The following is a 14,974-nucleotide window of genomic DNA, read 5'->3' as shown; positions in this document are numbered from 1 at the left end:
AAGTTTATCTTCACAGTTAATGTTGTTTTGAGATGTTCTAAAAGAGATGACAAACAGTCCAGGTTTGTATCAAAGGAGGCCTGGCTCAGGGCATTCACAGCCCCGAACTATCTCACCTGAAGGCTGTGGTATAATTTAATGGGCCCAAATCCCATAACACAAAGAGCATACTGTGAATAGGAACATTGTTTTCAACAGTGAGTAGTCTGCATTTTTCAAAACATATATATTTCATGCTACTCAAAATATAGTGTATTTGTCACTGATCATTTAATGCAAATATTCTTAAAATTAAAGAAATAAATGTTCGGATTTTTTCAGATTTAATATCTTCAAAACTATTTTGTCTAATATTTTCACATTGAGATATCACCATTGAGGCATTTTTGTTTTATTTTTATATATTGTCATATATATAGTCCTTATAGATTCAGTTTGCATATTCCATTAAAATACAGTAGGAAATGAAGACTACTTTGATAATGAACTGGTGAATATTAAGAGAAAGAAAATGGAAGTTAAGCCACATTTTGTCTTTAATTTTGAAGAGGGTCTATATGTTGCCTGTTTTCAACACTAGGGCATCAAAGATGGCCATTTGAAAGTGGTGGTGAAGGTCCATGTTTATACACATGTCCAAATCACATAACCTCCAAAATTGCATTCTGGTATCTTCTCATCAAACATGGAGAATTTCCGATTTGCAAGGTTTACTTGAAAAAGTTAGACATTATGCAATGGCATTGCTGTGTGTATTGTGACACTTGGGCAATGATATTTCACTTCAAAAAGTTAAACTGGAAAGTCAGCAGCTGACCCTAAACCCTCTGTTTTGAGAAAGAAATAAGCAAGGAGCTCCTCACAGACTCTAAGGGACAGTTTTCCCCCCTGATTCACACTTAGAGGTCTCAGGTATACAATTCATTAAAAAACAAAAGCAATACCAAACAATACCAAGTCCCAAGGAAATGAAAGAGTACATATGTAATTCGATCGTAAAATTGCTTGCGACATAGCATTTTAAACCATTTCTCCTCAGTGGTTTTCACACATGCACATTTGATTTTACCAAACAACTCAAGCATAGTGTGATTTGGCTTTGATTTACGGAAATGCACTTGAGGTAGCAGATCTTTAGTTTCTAAATAGTCTACTGTCAGAGTTCAGTTCCTTTGATAACCATCTTTCCGTTTCACCTTAAAATTTTCCTGTGGTTTTGGAGGGAGTAAACAGCGTTCCAATTTTCACCTATTTGGCTTTCACCAGGTTTTTTTCTGAAATGTTCTCTTTCAACTTCCCCGGTTACAGTTCTCTGTATTATAAAGCCTCAGCTTCAGCCTTTTCTCAGCACTCTCTTTCTTTTTTTCTTTCATTCAGGTAGCATTTGTTGATTTCATGTCATGTTTCAAGAACTAAGTACTGGGACACTGATCTATGTATTCTCTCTGTTCTCTATGCCAGTCTGTGACATTTGCCACTCTGATAGGATCTATTCCAGTAATTTGTGATATACACACAGCCTACTTTGCAAGTATCACTGCCTGTACTTTCTACTTTTTACTTCTTTGCATTCTGACCCGTTTTCATGGCATTGCTCATTCCTTTGAATGATTTCTGTTAGGAAATGCCGGGCCTGGTCTCAGGAGCTATAACCCTGCCAACGGGCTAAAAGGCCCCAAGGCCGGAAATAATCAGGAAACCCTGGAGAAACAGGCTCCTGAGGTGACTTGACCTGTTCCCCTGGGCAAGGGCGCGGCCCCTGCCCCTCTGCTTTGCCTTATGAGGGTCAATGGCCAATGACAGGTAAGACCCCTCGGGGGAGGGGCAACCTAAGGCAGGCGTTGGCTGACGGGGCTGCAGATAAGAAATGGCGGACACAGAGAAGGGGCAAAGAGGCCCCCACACCTCTAAGCTTGGCTTGGACACGGCCAGAGTCCTCATTATAGCTAAAAAGCAGTCTCCTTAGCCCTTGGTGGTTCCCTCCCCCTGCCTGGCCAACAGTGCAGGAAAAACAGCCCTAGATCAGATCTGGCGGTTGCCAGGGTAATCAGGCCTAAAAGTAAATTCTTTAGAGTGTGCTCTGTTCCTCCCTCATATCTCTGGTCAGCTCATGCTGCAAAGGACCTTCACATTATTTACACCCCTTGCCCTCTATCATTAAGGAGCTTGCCCTTGTTTTCATTCTCTTTTGTTTAGACTGGTCTTCTCTCGGACCCATGTAAATCAGTAAACTCCTGCCACTTCTTTTCTTAAAGGTATCTGTTTTCTGTGAAACTTAACATGCTAATGTAACATATATGTATGCATTCCTGTTGCCTAGTCCTACTGATAAGTTTTTCAATAAAAGCCTTGGAACAAAGGGCAACGGGGCCTTTCCCACCAGGGGGATGTGCCAAGGCCTTCTCTAGTAGGAGGGATGTACCCGCGTCTGCTCTCCTGGCAAGCAGAGAAGTGTTTGCAGCATTTTGTGTTTATTCCCCTTTATCCGTGACAACCCCGGGATGGGGCTCTGAGGGTTTCAGAGCCCTGCTCCCACCTCAGCGGGCCCCAGCCGGTTTCCCTCAGGTTTCAGGGAGTGCTGTGCTCTCTGCGGTGCTCCCCGACGGTGGCACGCCCCTATAGCCACCGCGCAGTGCGACAGATTTCCAGTGCTATTATTTCTTTCTGACATCTTTCCTAAATTCCACTCACACTTCTAACTCCATTCTGTTCATCTCACCCACATATTCTCTAGATGATAGTGTTCTGAAAGAAGTCTGAGGGCAGATGACTGTTTAGGTTCACATGGTTCACACACACACACACACACACACACACACACACACTCAGTCACACAGGCACTTCTAACAAAAGCATTCTTGAAAAACATTTGAATGCAGGAACAGTAACAACTGTTAAGAGTATTTCTTGAGTTACTACAGTTGGAAACAGAACATATTTGGAGTGTGAAAGAGGATATTTCAACAGTGTCTTAGAAAATTTTCAAGCCACCTGAAGATACATTAAAGTGAAAATAAGGATGAACTGAGTGATTTAAGTTTACCTGTTTTCAAGACGTTTGTGACATATTATTTATGTAAATATGGATGGAACAGACTGATTCCTGTCAGAGGGGAGGGGATTGGGTGAAAAACGCGAATGGATTAAGCAAGCAAAACAAAACAAAAAATCCCCTGGAGACACAGACAACAGTATAGTGATTACCAGAGGGAAAGGTGGGTGGGGGAGGTAGATGAGGGTAAAGGGGGAATAAATGGTGATGGAAGGAGACTTGACTTGGGGTGGTGTACACACAGTACCATTGACAGATGATGTGTTATAAAATTGTACACCTGAAACCTATATAATCTTATTAACCAAAGCCACTCCAATAAATTCAATTAAAAAATTTGCTGGAGAGCATTATGCTAAGCGAAATAAGCCAGGGGGCGAAAGACAAATACCATATGATCTCACCTATAAGCGGAACCTAACCAACAATACAAAGATGCAAGGAAAATAAGACCAGCAACACTGAAAGGAAAAGAAACCAATAGAGACAAGAGGGAAGGAGGGAGGAGGGGCGGAGGAAAAGGAAGGGAAGGGGAAAGTCAAGGAACATATAGCAAGGACTCATGGACAAAACCAAAGGGGAAGAGGGGAGGGAGGGAGGGAGGGAGGGATGGAGGGGGCAAGGGAAAGTGGTAGGGGGTAGGCAGAGACAAATGATTTGAAAAAAAAAAATTGGATTGAATCATAGGTATGATCAGTTATAACCCATTTCTACTCTGTTCTTCTTACATAGTTTTCATCTTTTTTCTCAGAAGTTAATATTTTAATACTGTACTTTTGTCTATTCCTACTGAATGCTTGAATTTCAGCCCATTAGCTGGAGCATAAGGACTTTTTATATCAAAGTCATTTTACATTATAATTTTAATCTTTGATGGAATTAATATATAATGAAAACATTTTAAGCAATTGACAATTATAAGTCTTATACATGTTGTTTCTGATAGACTCACTGAACTTTTCACCCTTTTGGACAAAGAGAAAAAAGGCAAAAAAAAGGAGGCCAATACTCTTTTTATGATAAATAAAAATACCCATGAAGTATACATTTTAATACAGTTACTTATAATGACTAGTGTGCTGAAGGCTTTGTAAATTAAAAGCAGACATAACAGACATATAAAATATTTAAAGTCCAGAAGGTTAAAATGAAGATTTTCAGAGGCAACTTTATGAGGACAGTAATTTACTTTAATGATTTTGCCATCCTATTTAATATAAAATGTATTTTAGGTGGCTTGGTTGTTTGATTTCATCATCTTATATATCCACATTTGGCATGTCTTAATTGCGATTAAGAAATCTACTATAGCAACTTCTATGTTATCGATAAGTTTTTATTTTCTAGAGCTCAAAAGCCAGAGCTAAGTAAATCTATCATAAAAATATAGAAAACAATAGCTTTTAAAGAAATGAATGTAAAGTCTAACATATTTTATATCTATAGGACTTTAAATCCATTATAAATTTTTATAACCCTTATGGTATCACTAAGTACTATTAACCTCATTTTATAAATGATAACACTGAAGTTCAGGGAGTTGGGTAAGTTTCCCAAGGTTGATATACCTAATAAGTAGAGAAGTACTTATTAACTAATTATTTGATCCCAGTCCAACTAATTCAATAACTTTCCTAAGACAGTAATAAGTACAGGTAAACGGAAAACAGCTACCTTTGTGCTGTGTGGAACACAGTACACTTCATGCTATTAATTAGTCAATCACATACCTGATATGTTTACCATTAAAAGAGTTTCTTGGTGACAGAATCCAGGCTTATTCATTTTTGATGTATTGCTAATATATATCACAGTGCCTAGAACAAAGGTGCTGAATGAACTGAAAAAATTACTAAGAACAGAAAGAATGGATGCCCAGAATGGGTGTCTGCTCTATAGACCCTAGTGGAAGAAATGAAAATGTTTCATTGATTTGTTGATCAGAGCACATCTCCAATATGACCAGATGTGAAATCAAACAAGCACATGTGATGTGTAGATTTTGGTGATGTATAGAACACATCCGTGAATTAATGAGAGCAGTGTTGTTTGGATATGACATGAAAGCAATTGCTTATAATCACTCCTGCTGAGAGACATCTAATATAAATATACTTTGGACTGAATGAAAATAGAAGTAGGAAGCATGTAGTTGGAGGACAGAAGGATGTCTTACTGTCAAGTCCTAACATGTCTTATGGTTAAGAACCTACTTGTTGATCAAATAGCTCACTGATTTAAAAGAAATCCAAATATTCTATAAAAGATGATAAAGTGGAAGTATAAGAAGTTAACTGAAAGCATAAAAGGACTAAGAAGGAAGGAAAAGGCATATGTAGAATAGATGTCAAGGGGTTCAAAAGTCTTCAGAAATGTGAGTTTTTCCTTCATTGCCATTTTAGGCCTTCATTCTCTCAGGAATAAAAGGCCAAATGATTAAGGGAATCAGAATTACTCTCAGAAACTTTTATTTCTTGAGGTGAATGTTACTTGTTTGTCTCTGCCAGGCCTTCTCTCTCTCTTCTTTATTAAAGGGAACTCCTTCATGTGGTTGGGGTTGGAGATCACCCCTCTTAGCTCCAGTATGTGTCCAAACTTTGCTGGTCATGGACTAGAACTGCAAGGACAGAGATTTGTGCAGCGCTGAGTACTTGTGTGAAGCCACATTGGTGAGAATCCTCCCTAGGACTTTTGATGATAAAAGCAATTAAAAAAGAATCCCTCCCTTCTGAATCAGAGACTCAAGAACCATGTAAATCTGCAGCCCCCAGAAGCCATCTTCACTAATGTGGAGAGCAAGACCCATAAAATGGTGTTGGTCCGCTCAAAATAGCATAAAGTATATCAAACAAAGTAGATTTACTCATGTCAACCAAGATGGCTGCCAGTCAGCTATGACACTTTGGTTCAAGAGAAAAACTACCTATGTAAGAGCAGACACATATGGCAAGGAGACACACCTAAGATACCTGCACATGTGATCAGAACAGCCATCTCTGTAGAGTGGGACCACCCTTGGATAGGCTCCTGGGGAAATTCCCCACTTGGCATCAGGGTGCCAAGACACTTATCAAGAGACCCAGGAGGGTGGAGAGCACCACTTTCAAGGTATGAGAGAGGCAGGCTTCTGACCACTGCTGAGACAGCCAAGCTCCACGCTCCAGAGTGCTGCTGCATGGTACGCTGCTCTCCCTGGGCATCGGCCGCAGGAGGTTCTGCCCCACTGGACTGAGGACTCCGTCTGCCCTGCTGCCCATCTGTCTCTGAGGATCCTTCCTAACAAGATGCTGACAACTCCCTTGCCCACTGTGCTCAGCCTCTCAGACCTGCAAACTGAGACTCTGGGATTCATCTTTGTTATTCCCCACTGATTGCTGGGTATATGTGTTATATTTGTCTTAGATTGTTAGAATGTGAGTAGGATATTAATGACTATTGATATTCTACTTTGAGTGAACCTGCATGCAATAAAAGCTGAGTGAATAACATAGTCACTATGTGTAACTCTTGTCTATTCCTGGGTGCTGGGCTACTCAGCAGGCAGTTAGCCAAGGAGTTGCCCAGCTGACTAACAGGAAACTCTACAAAGAGAACATACGCTCGTGACTGCGAACTGAAAAGAGTTTCTAAGAATGAAGGCCAAGAAGAGCTGAGCCAGAGAACTGTGAAGACATAACTCCAGCACCTGCATTCAGATTTTTACCTGACCTGTATTCCACCAGACTGTCCAGATATGTGAGCCAAGGAGTTTTTTCCTTTCCTTTTCATTTTTGGCTCAAAGTGCTTTGAGCTGGATACCATCACTTGGACAAATGTGTTTCCTTGTTTTTGTTTTCCTGATCTAATTCTGCGTAGTGAGTTACACAACACCTCTAAATGCAAAGGCTCTGTGCTCTTTTCTTCAGGGATATTTTGAAGGCTTGGCACTATTCTTCTGCTAGTTTTAGGTACAATAACCTAAAAAACAGTGGGCGGCAGTTGCTCCATAGAGGACAATGTGCAAGAAAAGGAGAGGAGGGAAGCCACACTGGGCTCAAAGAAAGAGCCTGCCTAGGGCTTAGAAATAGCACAGCCTTAGGGTGTTTCCTTATGAAATAAATGCACATTGCAAGTTATTTAAAAATTCATTACAAAAAATGTTTCTGATATAGGCAGTATCCTTGCTAGTCCTTATATATCAGTGTCCTGGAACAGGTCAGTGACAGCCAAACTGCTGCAGTTGGGCAACCCACGTCAACCAAAATCATGGGGGATGTTTCTTGTACAAGCAAGAACTGGAACTGCTGATGCCTGCAATATGCTTATAAGGAAGCTATCAGTATGTGAGTTGTTAGAATACTGACATATCCTATGCTTCCTTGGGCTTCCCTCATGAGGAGCTAATGGGAAATATTAACCTACCCTAATTATTTAGCCAAGAAAAGGAAAATTAAACAAATTATATTATAATTTTATTAAATGTCTTAGTAAATATGAATGTGGACAATATGCCTTATTTTTCCTGAAAATAAAAGAAATGGTCTAAAATAATGGTCATGAAGCTCTACTTTCTGGTCAAAGATCAGCTCAACATTAATTGCAAAAAAGCTGAGAGATCACAGAGAGAGCCTGAACAGCCTCTAATGCAATTAAGTCATCAATTTATGAGGCTGTCTTCTTGCAGTTACAAAATCCACAATAGCTATTACATATTTGTTGAACACCTATTTGGTCCCAGGAGCTGTACCTGGTACACTATGCACATTATCTTATTCAGTTTATGTAGCAGGTATGACTATTTCCATCTTAAATATGAGAATGAAAGGAGGTTTAAGGGCCCTGGCCAATGTGTTTCCGTTAGTTGGAGCATGGTTTGGTAAACCAACAGGCCGGGGGGTTGATTCCCAGTCAGGGCACATGCTTAGGTTTCCGGTTCTGTTCCCAGTGAGGGCATGTATGAGAGGCAACTGACACTCGTTTCTCTCTTGCTCTGATGTTTCTCTCCCCATCTCTCTTCTTCTTCTCCCCTTTCTCTAAAAGCAATAAGTATGTCCTTAAATGAGGATTTTTTTTAAAAAAAAGAAGGCTCAAGTTTCCATAATTGGTAATTAGCACAGCTGGAATTCAACACACCGATTTCCATTGATCCATGCTAACTGAATGTCCTCTGAGGGCCTGGCTGTACTATATTATATTTGAAATTTCCAGTGACTAGTAAATTCCCTTCTTTGACAGTGTGTTTTGGTTACTAAAAATTTTTATCTTATTTTCTGCTAAAATTTCTCTATAACTTTCTTTGGTCTTTGTATGTTAATGTCCATGACTCATTTTCAGATTAGGGCCTTCCAAGTACAGTACTTGAAGTCAGCTATCATTCTACCTATTTCATCATCCCAATCCCTTCTTATTTCTAAGACAAATATCCTAGACAAGTAATGGAAATGTGAATGGATTTGGCATTGCTTTGAAAAGCAATTTTGTAGCCTGCATTTATCTCAGGGTTTTTCACAAGGGCCCTCTAAGGCAGAAACGAAGCTATTAGTTTGCATGAAAAAACTGAGCCATAATAGTGAAGTGCTTTTCCTTCCCTTTTATTTTCTTTCTTCTTCTTCTTTCAAAAAAAAAAAAAAAAAAATCCAGTACAAAATGCTGCATTTGTTCTCTATAGAAGATGATTTATATCAGGCCAACTCTCAATATTTATTGCCTCCTAGTAAGACTATGGCTCATATTGTAGAAAAGGTCCTCCCCATTAGAAGAGTTTGTTACATTTCAAGCCCTTATTTGCCTTTCTGGAGCACTTTATAAGGGAGTGTGCTTTTTTCTTCTTTCTTTTCTTCTTCCACCATCTTTTCTGTGCTTCTGTCTCTCACTTCAATCTGGAGCCTGGCACAATAAAATAGATTAGCTCTCAAAAAAATGAAGATTATATAGCATGTGAGTTTTTATATCTTTTCTGTTGATTCTTAACCTAGAGCTGTTAGATTATAGCTAATAGGCAAATAAAGTATCACTTTGAAAGTTCAGAAATTACTAAAATATATTAAGTTTAAAGCAACATCTATTGAACTAGGTTTGGCTATGCTCCAGTACAAGAAAGTCTCAGCTGCCTGGCCAAGGACAACTCTATCTACATGGTGGCAAATATTGGGGACAAGAAACAGTGCAATGCCAGTGACCCCCAGTGTCCCTCTCATGGTCATAACCAATACAACACTGATGTGGTGTTTGATTCTGAGGGTAGGCTGGTGACACACTACCATAGGTGAGAATTATTTGTATCTTAGCTACACTTGATTTACTTCTTCTGTTTGTTTTTGCTATGCATGCAACTTGTCTGTCGAATGTTGGTGAGAGACCTGTTTTGAACACATTTCTTAATTATTACATTTTAGTTGAAAAAGAATTAAATTTACTTTGGTTTCATAAAGGGTTCTGAATCTAAATTAGTAACAAAATGGAATATGGCAGAATATTAAAGAGTAATAATAATAGTTTCATTAACTTTTTAATATTCTCTGAGAAAGAAGGAGAAATACTCTGTTTCAATGATGATTTAATTCTAGAGTTAATTTTTTGGTCCAATTTTTTAATATTTTGTAAGAAACTTTAGTCATTCATTTCATTATAACTTTTTTTAATTGCAATACAATAATAGAAGATCCCAATTGAAATTGATTTAACCCACCCCAATGGAATTTCCTTGCTTATATACTTAAAAAGTAGAAAGGGTAAGTCTTGTTTCAGATGTAGTCTGTCCCTTAGAAGCTCAAACGATATCACCCAGTCCTCCAGCTCTCTTAGTCCTATGTTGCAGTATTGTTGTGTTTTTTTAAGGCTAACCATCTTTTTATAAACTACATCCTTGTAGCAACAAAGTTCAGAGGAAAAGTGTAAAGAATAGGATATCAAGAGTGTATGGAATAGGATACACTCTTATATACTAAGAAGCTCACATCCTTATAGCAACAAAGTCCAGAGGAAGAGTGTATTTCTTTCACTAAGGAACCCTGCAAAAACCCCATTGTGCTTGACTCCAATTAGGACACATGCATTCATTGAGCGGATCCCTGTGGAGTGGACGGGCTACCACTGAGGGAGGGTGCAGGAGCTCACTGAGGGGAGAGGGCTGTTGTCAGAGAGCACACATATGCACAATCAGGCCAAATAAAATCCTGAGCTAAGCATATGCTGCACCCTTGTGTCCAGGTGAAGTGGAGTTTTGTAGCAATAATCAGGCTGAAAAAAGAATTATTAATGGCTTACTAACTAACAAGGTCTAGCTATTACATTGTCTATAAATTAAAATGAGTAGAAGAAGAAAATAATAAAGATCAGAACAGAAATAAACAATACAGAGTCTAAAAAAATACAAAATATCAATGAAACTAAAAGATGGTTCTTGGAAAAGATAACCAAGATTAACAAATATTCAAAACAAATGCATCAAAAAGCTCATACACCATGATTAAGTGGGATTATTCTGGGAATGTAAGGTTAGTACACCATTCACAAATCAATAAATGTGATTCACCACATAAACAAAATGAAAGATAAAAACCACATGATCATATCAGTAGAGGCAGGAAAAGCATTTGATAAAATCCAGCACCCATTTATGATAAAAACTCTCAGCAAAGTGGGAATAGAGGGAACATATCTAAATATAATAAAGGCCATATATGACAAATCCACTGTCAGCATCATACTCAATAGGTCAAAACTTCAAGTGTTCCCATTAAGATCAGGAACAAGACAGGGATGTCCACTTTCACCTCTCTTATTCAACATAGTACTGGAATTCCTAGCCACAGCAATCACACAAGAAGACAAAGTAAAAGGCATCCACATTGGAAAGGAAGAAGTAAAACTGTCTTTTTACTTGCAGATGACATGATACTGTACATAGAAAACCTCAAAGATTGCACCAAGAAACTACTAGAACTAGTAAATGAATTCAGCAAATTAGCAGGATACAAATTAATTTTAAATCTACTTCACTTACATAAACCTAGAAGTATAATAGGGAAGCATGGCAAAGTTAGTTTTATTAACATGTCAGGCTTTGCATGGGCGGTGCTGTTGGTGCTCAAGGAGTACAGTGAAAAACAGTCCAAAATTTGTCAGATTCAAAATTCAACCTATGAATTTAAGACAGGAATGGTAACCTTCTAAATATCATTTATAGACATAATCTCATTGATTCATTTGTTGGTTGTGGAAAAATGGGTTTTTGATTAATGTCACAGTGAAAAAATTCATAGACAATATATTGGGTATGAATACTGGGTATGATTTATACATATTTATGTAACAGTTTTAAATATGTACATCAGCATTCATGGAAGAAAGAGTTTATGGGTATTGATCACATCTATTTGGCAGTGTTCTTACTAATTTTCCCCTTCTTTGCTTATTGTTAACAGAACAATCTTTTTGCACATGAAATTCAGTTTGATTTCCCCAAAGATTCAGAATTTGGGACTTTTGACACTCTTTTTGGGAAGTTTGACATTTTCACTTGCTTTGACATTTTTTCTCATGATCCGGCTGTAGTCGTGGTGGAAAAGTTTCAAGTTGACAGTGTTCTCTTCCCTACGGCATGGGGCAACACGCTGCCCCTCCTCTCAGCTGTCCCCTTCCACTCGTCATGGGCCAGAGGCATGAGAGTTAACCTGCTTGCAGCAAATGCCCACAATGCCACCGAGCATATGACAGGTAACTCACACCTGACATGCACCAACTGGCAGTGACAGTCTTAGGAAGTCTTTACTGATTGTCAAGCTACGCTTTTCTTTAATGATTGTTTTATTAACCCTAATGTCACAAAATTGATAAATGCAAGGGTTTCTATCCCAGCATTCCTTAAATGGAATATTATCTCTAGAGTAAAGAAGAATGCAAACATTATTGTCTCAAAATAGCATGAGGGAAAATTGGAGTTAAAAAGTGAAGGAACATAAAAAATCAAATCAAAGCCAGATCTAGAGAACTTTGCAGCCAGTGTCCATTAGAGATATTGAAATAAATGTTATTGAGGTGATCAAATCACTTTAGAGTTGATCAGGTTTTTGGAGTTTCTTTTATACAGGGTGGGGAAAAGTAGGTTTATAGCTGTTTGCATGGAAAATAATAAAATAATCAATAAACAATAATACAAGAATAAACTCTGTGTTTCACATACTCAATGTAAACGTACTTTTCCCCCACCTTGAACTATCCGTGCTCAAGGTAATGCAGGCACCTCTCTTGACTGCTTTGTTATTCATTGATCCAGATGAAGAATCTCAAACAAATAAATTCAATAGGTCAGTGCAGAGCTACAGTTATTCCTCATGTTTGGAGAACTTTCTAGTTTGTTTTTAAATTGGCTAGAAAAAGGATAGCTTAAGAAAAAAGGAAGGAAGGGAGAGAGGGAGGGAAGGAGAGAGGGAAGAAGGAAAAAGTCCATCCAAATCATTTCAGTGCCAACAGAGTGACAGAGTCAAATTGAAACTTGTGCCAACACATCAGCTATCTCCTTACCTATCTTGAAAATCCTTTTGCTTTTGTAACTTTTTATTTAATTTCTTATGGGAATGATTTTATTAGTTTGTCACCATGTAAAATTTGAAAGGAATCCTTGTGTTTCTTTATGTCGTCCATCAGGAGTGGAATCTACATGCCTGAAGCAGTCAAGGTGTGTCACTATGACGTGGAAACAGAGAGCGGCCAGCTGTTGCTCTCAGCATGAAGTCCTGGCCTCAAAGTGAACCCTCCTACCCTGCACCTGTTGGCTGGAATGCTTATGCCAAAGGCATCCAGCAGTTCTCATCTGAACAGTCGGACTTTCCTGGGATGTTTTATTTTGATGAGTTCACCTTCACTGAGCTTAAGAGAAGCACACCGTTTGCCAGAAAGACCTGTGCTGTCACTTAACTTACAAGATGTCTGAGAAGCGAGCAGGTAAGATGTACGCACTGGGAGCTTTTGATGGACTGCTCACAGTAGAAGGCCAATATTACCTGCAGGTGGATATGCTTGAATATGTTAGGGTGGCTTCTTTATTAGTTATTCTTCTAGGCCATCATTTTATTTCTTTAAAAATTGTGCTGGATTCAGTTCATTGGAACAATGTTACATTTATCACTGAACTACACATTTCCCCAACACTTGATTTGTTCAGTCTTAGAAAGAGTAGAATTAGTTCTCTTGGTTGCAAGGTAAAAACGTAAAGCAGATTGATTAGTTCTCAGCAGGCCAGTTTCAAGTTTTAAAAGGAGCAAATTCCATGTATTCTCTTTTTTTGCCCGTTACTTTGGAGCAGTGTTTTTCAAAGTGTCTTCAACTAAAGCACACAGTAAGAGGCCCATTTTACATCATGGCCCAGTGTAGTCAAGATGTGTGATTGAGTTAGAAAAGATATTTAGCGGGGGAAAAGGAAGGGAAGGGGAAAGTCAAAGACCATATAGCAAGGTCTCATGGACAAAACCAAGGGGGAAGGGTTGGGGGAGGAGGGGGCATGGGATAGTGGTGGGGGTAAGGCAGAGACAAATGTATTTGGAAAAAAAAAAAAGAGAGACCAACAAGATTTAATGACCATGAACATATATGTGCTTAGTAATAGTAGGCTTAAAAGTGTATGGTACAATAACTGACAGAACAATAAAATTAATTAATTGGAAAAAAAGATATTTAATTGAAACAAATATTTATGAAAAAATTCAAATTAGAAAAGCTATAATTATGTACAATGCACTCTGATTTTTTAAATTTTAGTCTATTCCATTTTGCTTCATTGGAAAAAAAAAAGAGCTAATTCTGATCCACTAAATTGATTTTAGGATTCACTAATAGGTTATGACCTGCAATTTGAAAAATTCTGCTTACGAGACAACCTAACAAACATTACTCTATTCATTGAATTTTTTTCTTTTTGCTGAGAAGACATTCCCAAGATTTTTCGCCACTTTTATTTTCTTTGCCTACATAGATATACACGTTACTGAAGTGTCAAACTACTGACCTGAGAACTTGTGGGGAGCCCATTGGATCTGCTTTTACCAAGTTTGAAGAATTCTCCCTCAGTGGCACATTTGGAACGAGTTATGTTTTTCCACAGATCACTCTAAGTGGGACTCAGCTTGCCCCCCAAACGCATTATGAGATAGGAGGTTTTCAGGATGACAAATTTCTTTGAACAGATGAGGTAGACTGACACAATGAAAATCTTAAAAATGATCAGTCAATATTGCAATTTTCTGTCTTGCATTACACAAGCAACTCTTTAAAGATATGTGTAAGACAAATGTGGTTCTAGATTGTCTTTAAGGTGTGATGGAGAGTTTGAAGTTCATTTTCCTACATAAATATGATTTTGAGCTCCAGGGCAGCCTTAAGATTATGGAGAAAGTAAAATGAAAGTATCGATTGTGGATAGTGGCTGGCAACTAATGTTCTTACGTGCATGGGGTGGAAAGTCCAAGTTAAACTCATTAAATAAGACATCCACAATTTACTGCATGTGTATGTTATTTTGAGAAGTTGTAACAATGACAGTAATAATCAATACTCTGCATAGTGTTTCATGAGTTAAAAGAATTCTTTTTTATACATTATCTTATTTAACCCCTGTGAAATAGATTTATTTGCTGCATTTTCATATAAGGTCCCTCTGCTATTAGAACTATGGATCTGAAACATGGGTCTTCTGACACCAAATCTTGTGTGCTTTTGACTATTTTATGCTGCTTTTAGAGTGATTTTGCCAGAAAAGGCATGCGGGCTGGAAACCAAGCCCTGCACAGGAGTTAATCCTTTGCTTTCTTTGATCAGGTTTCAAGAGACGGACGTCTGAAGAGCAGAAGCGGAGCCCCTTTGCCTGTCTTAGCTATGGCCCTGTATGGAAGAGTGTTCAAGGAGGACTCTCTGGAATTAGGGCAGGGGCCAGGGAAATTAGAATGA

The 14,974-nt window shown here is 38.4% G+C and overlaps 1 protein-coding gene across 1 annotated transcript; it reads left to right on the top strand.

Annotated features, from left to right (window-relative positions):
• Positions 1 to 1,789: 1,789 nt before the first annotated feature.
• Positions 1,790 to 14,974, top strand: LOC129066928 (vascular non-inflammatory molecule 3-like). Its single transcript, XM_054568647.1, is given in 8 exon segments — positions 1,790 to 1,803; positions 9,105 to 9,298; positions 11,459 to 11,749; positions 12,679 to 12,756; positions 12,759 to 12,908; positions 12,911 to 13,041; positions 14,004 to 14,178; positions 14,847 to 14,974. Coding segments are annotated over 8 exon segments (1,161 nt in total).

Source organism: Pteronotus mesoamericanus, unplaced genomic scaffold (genome assembly GCF_021234165.1).
Source record: "Pteronotus mesoamericanus isolate MK-2021 breed Mesoamerican mustached bat unplaced genomic scaffold, CSHL_Meso_final contig_20, whole genome shotgun sequence".
NCBI lineage: Eukaryota > Metazoa > Chordata > Mammalia > Chiroptera > Mormoopidae > Pteronotus > Pteronotus mesoamericanus.
The sequence above is the reverse complement of the archived record's forward strand: the minus strand, read 5'-3'. Positions and strand labels throughout refer to the sequence as shown.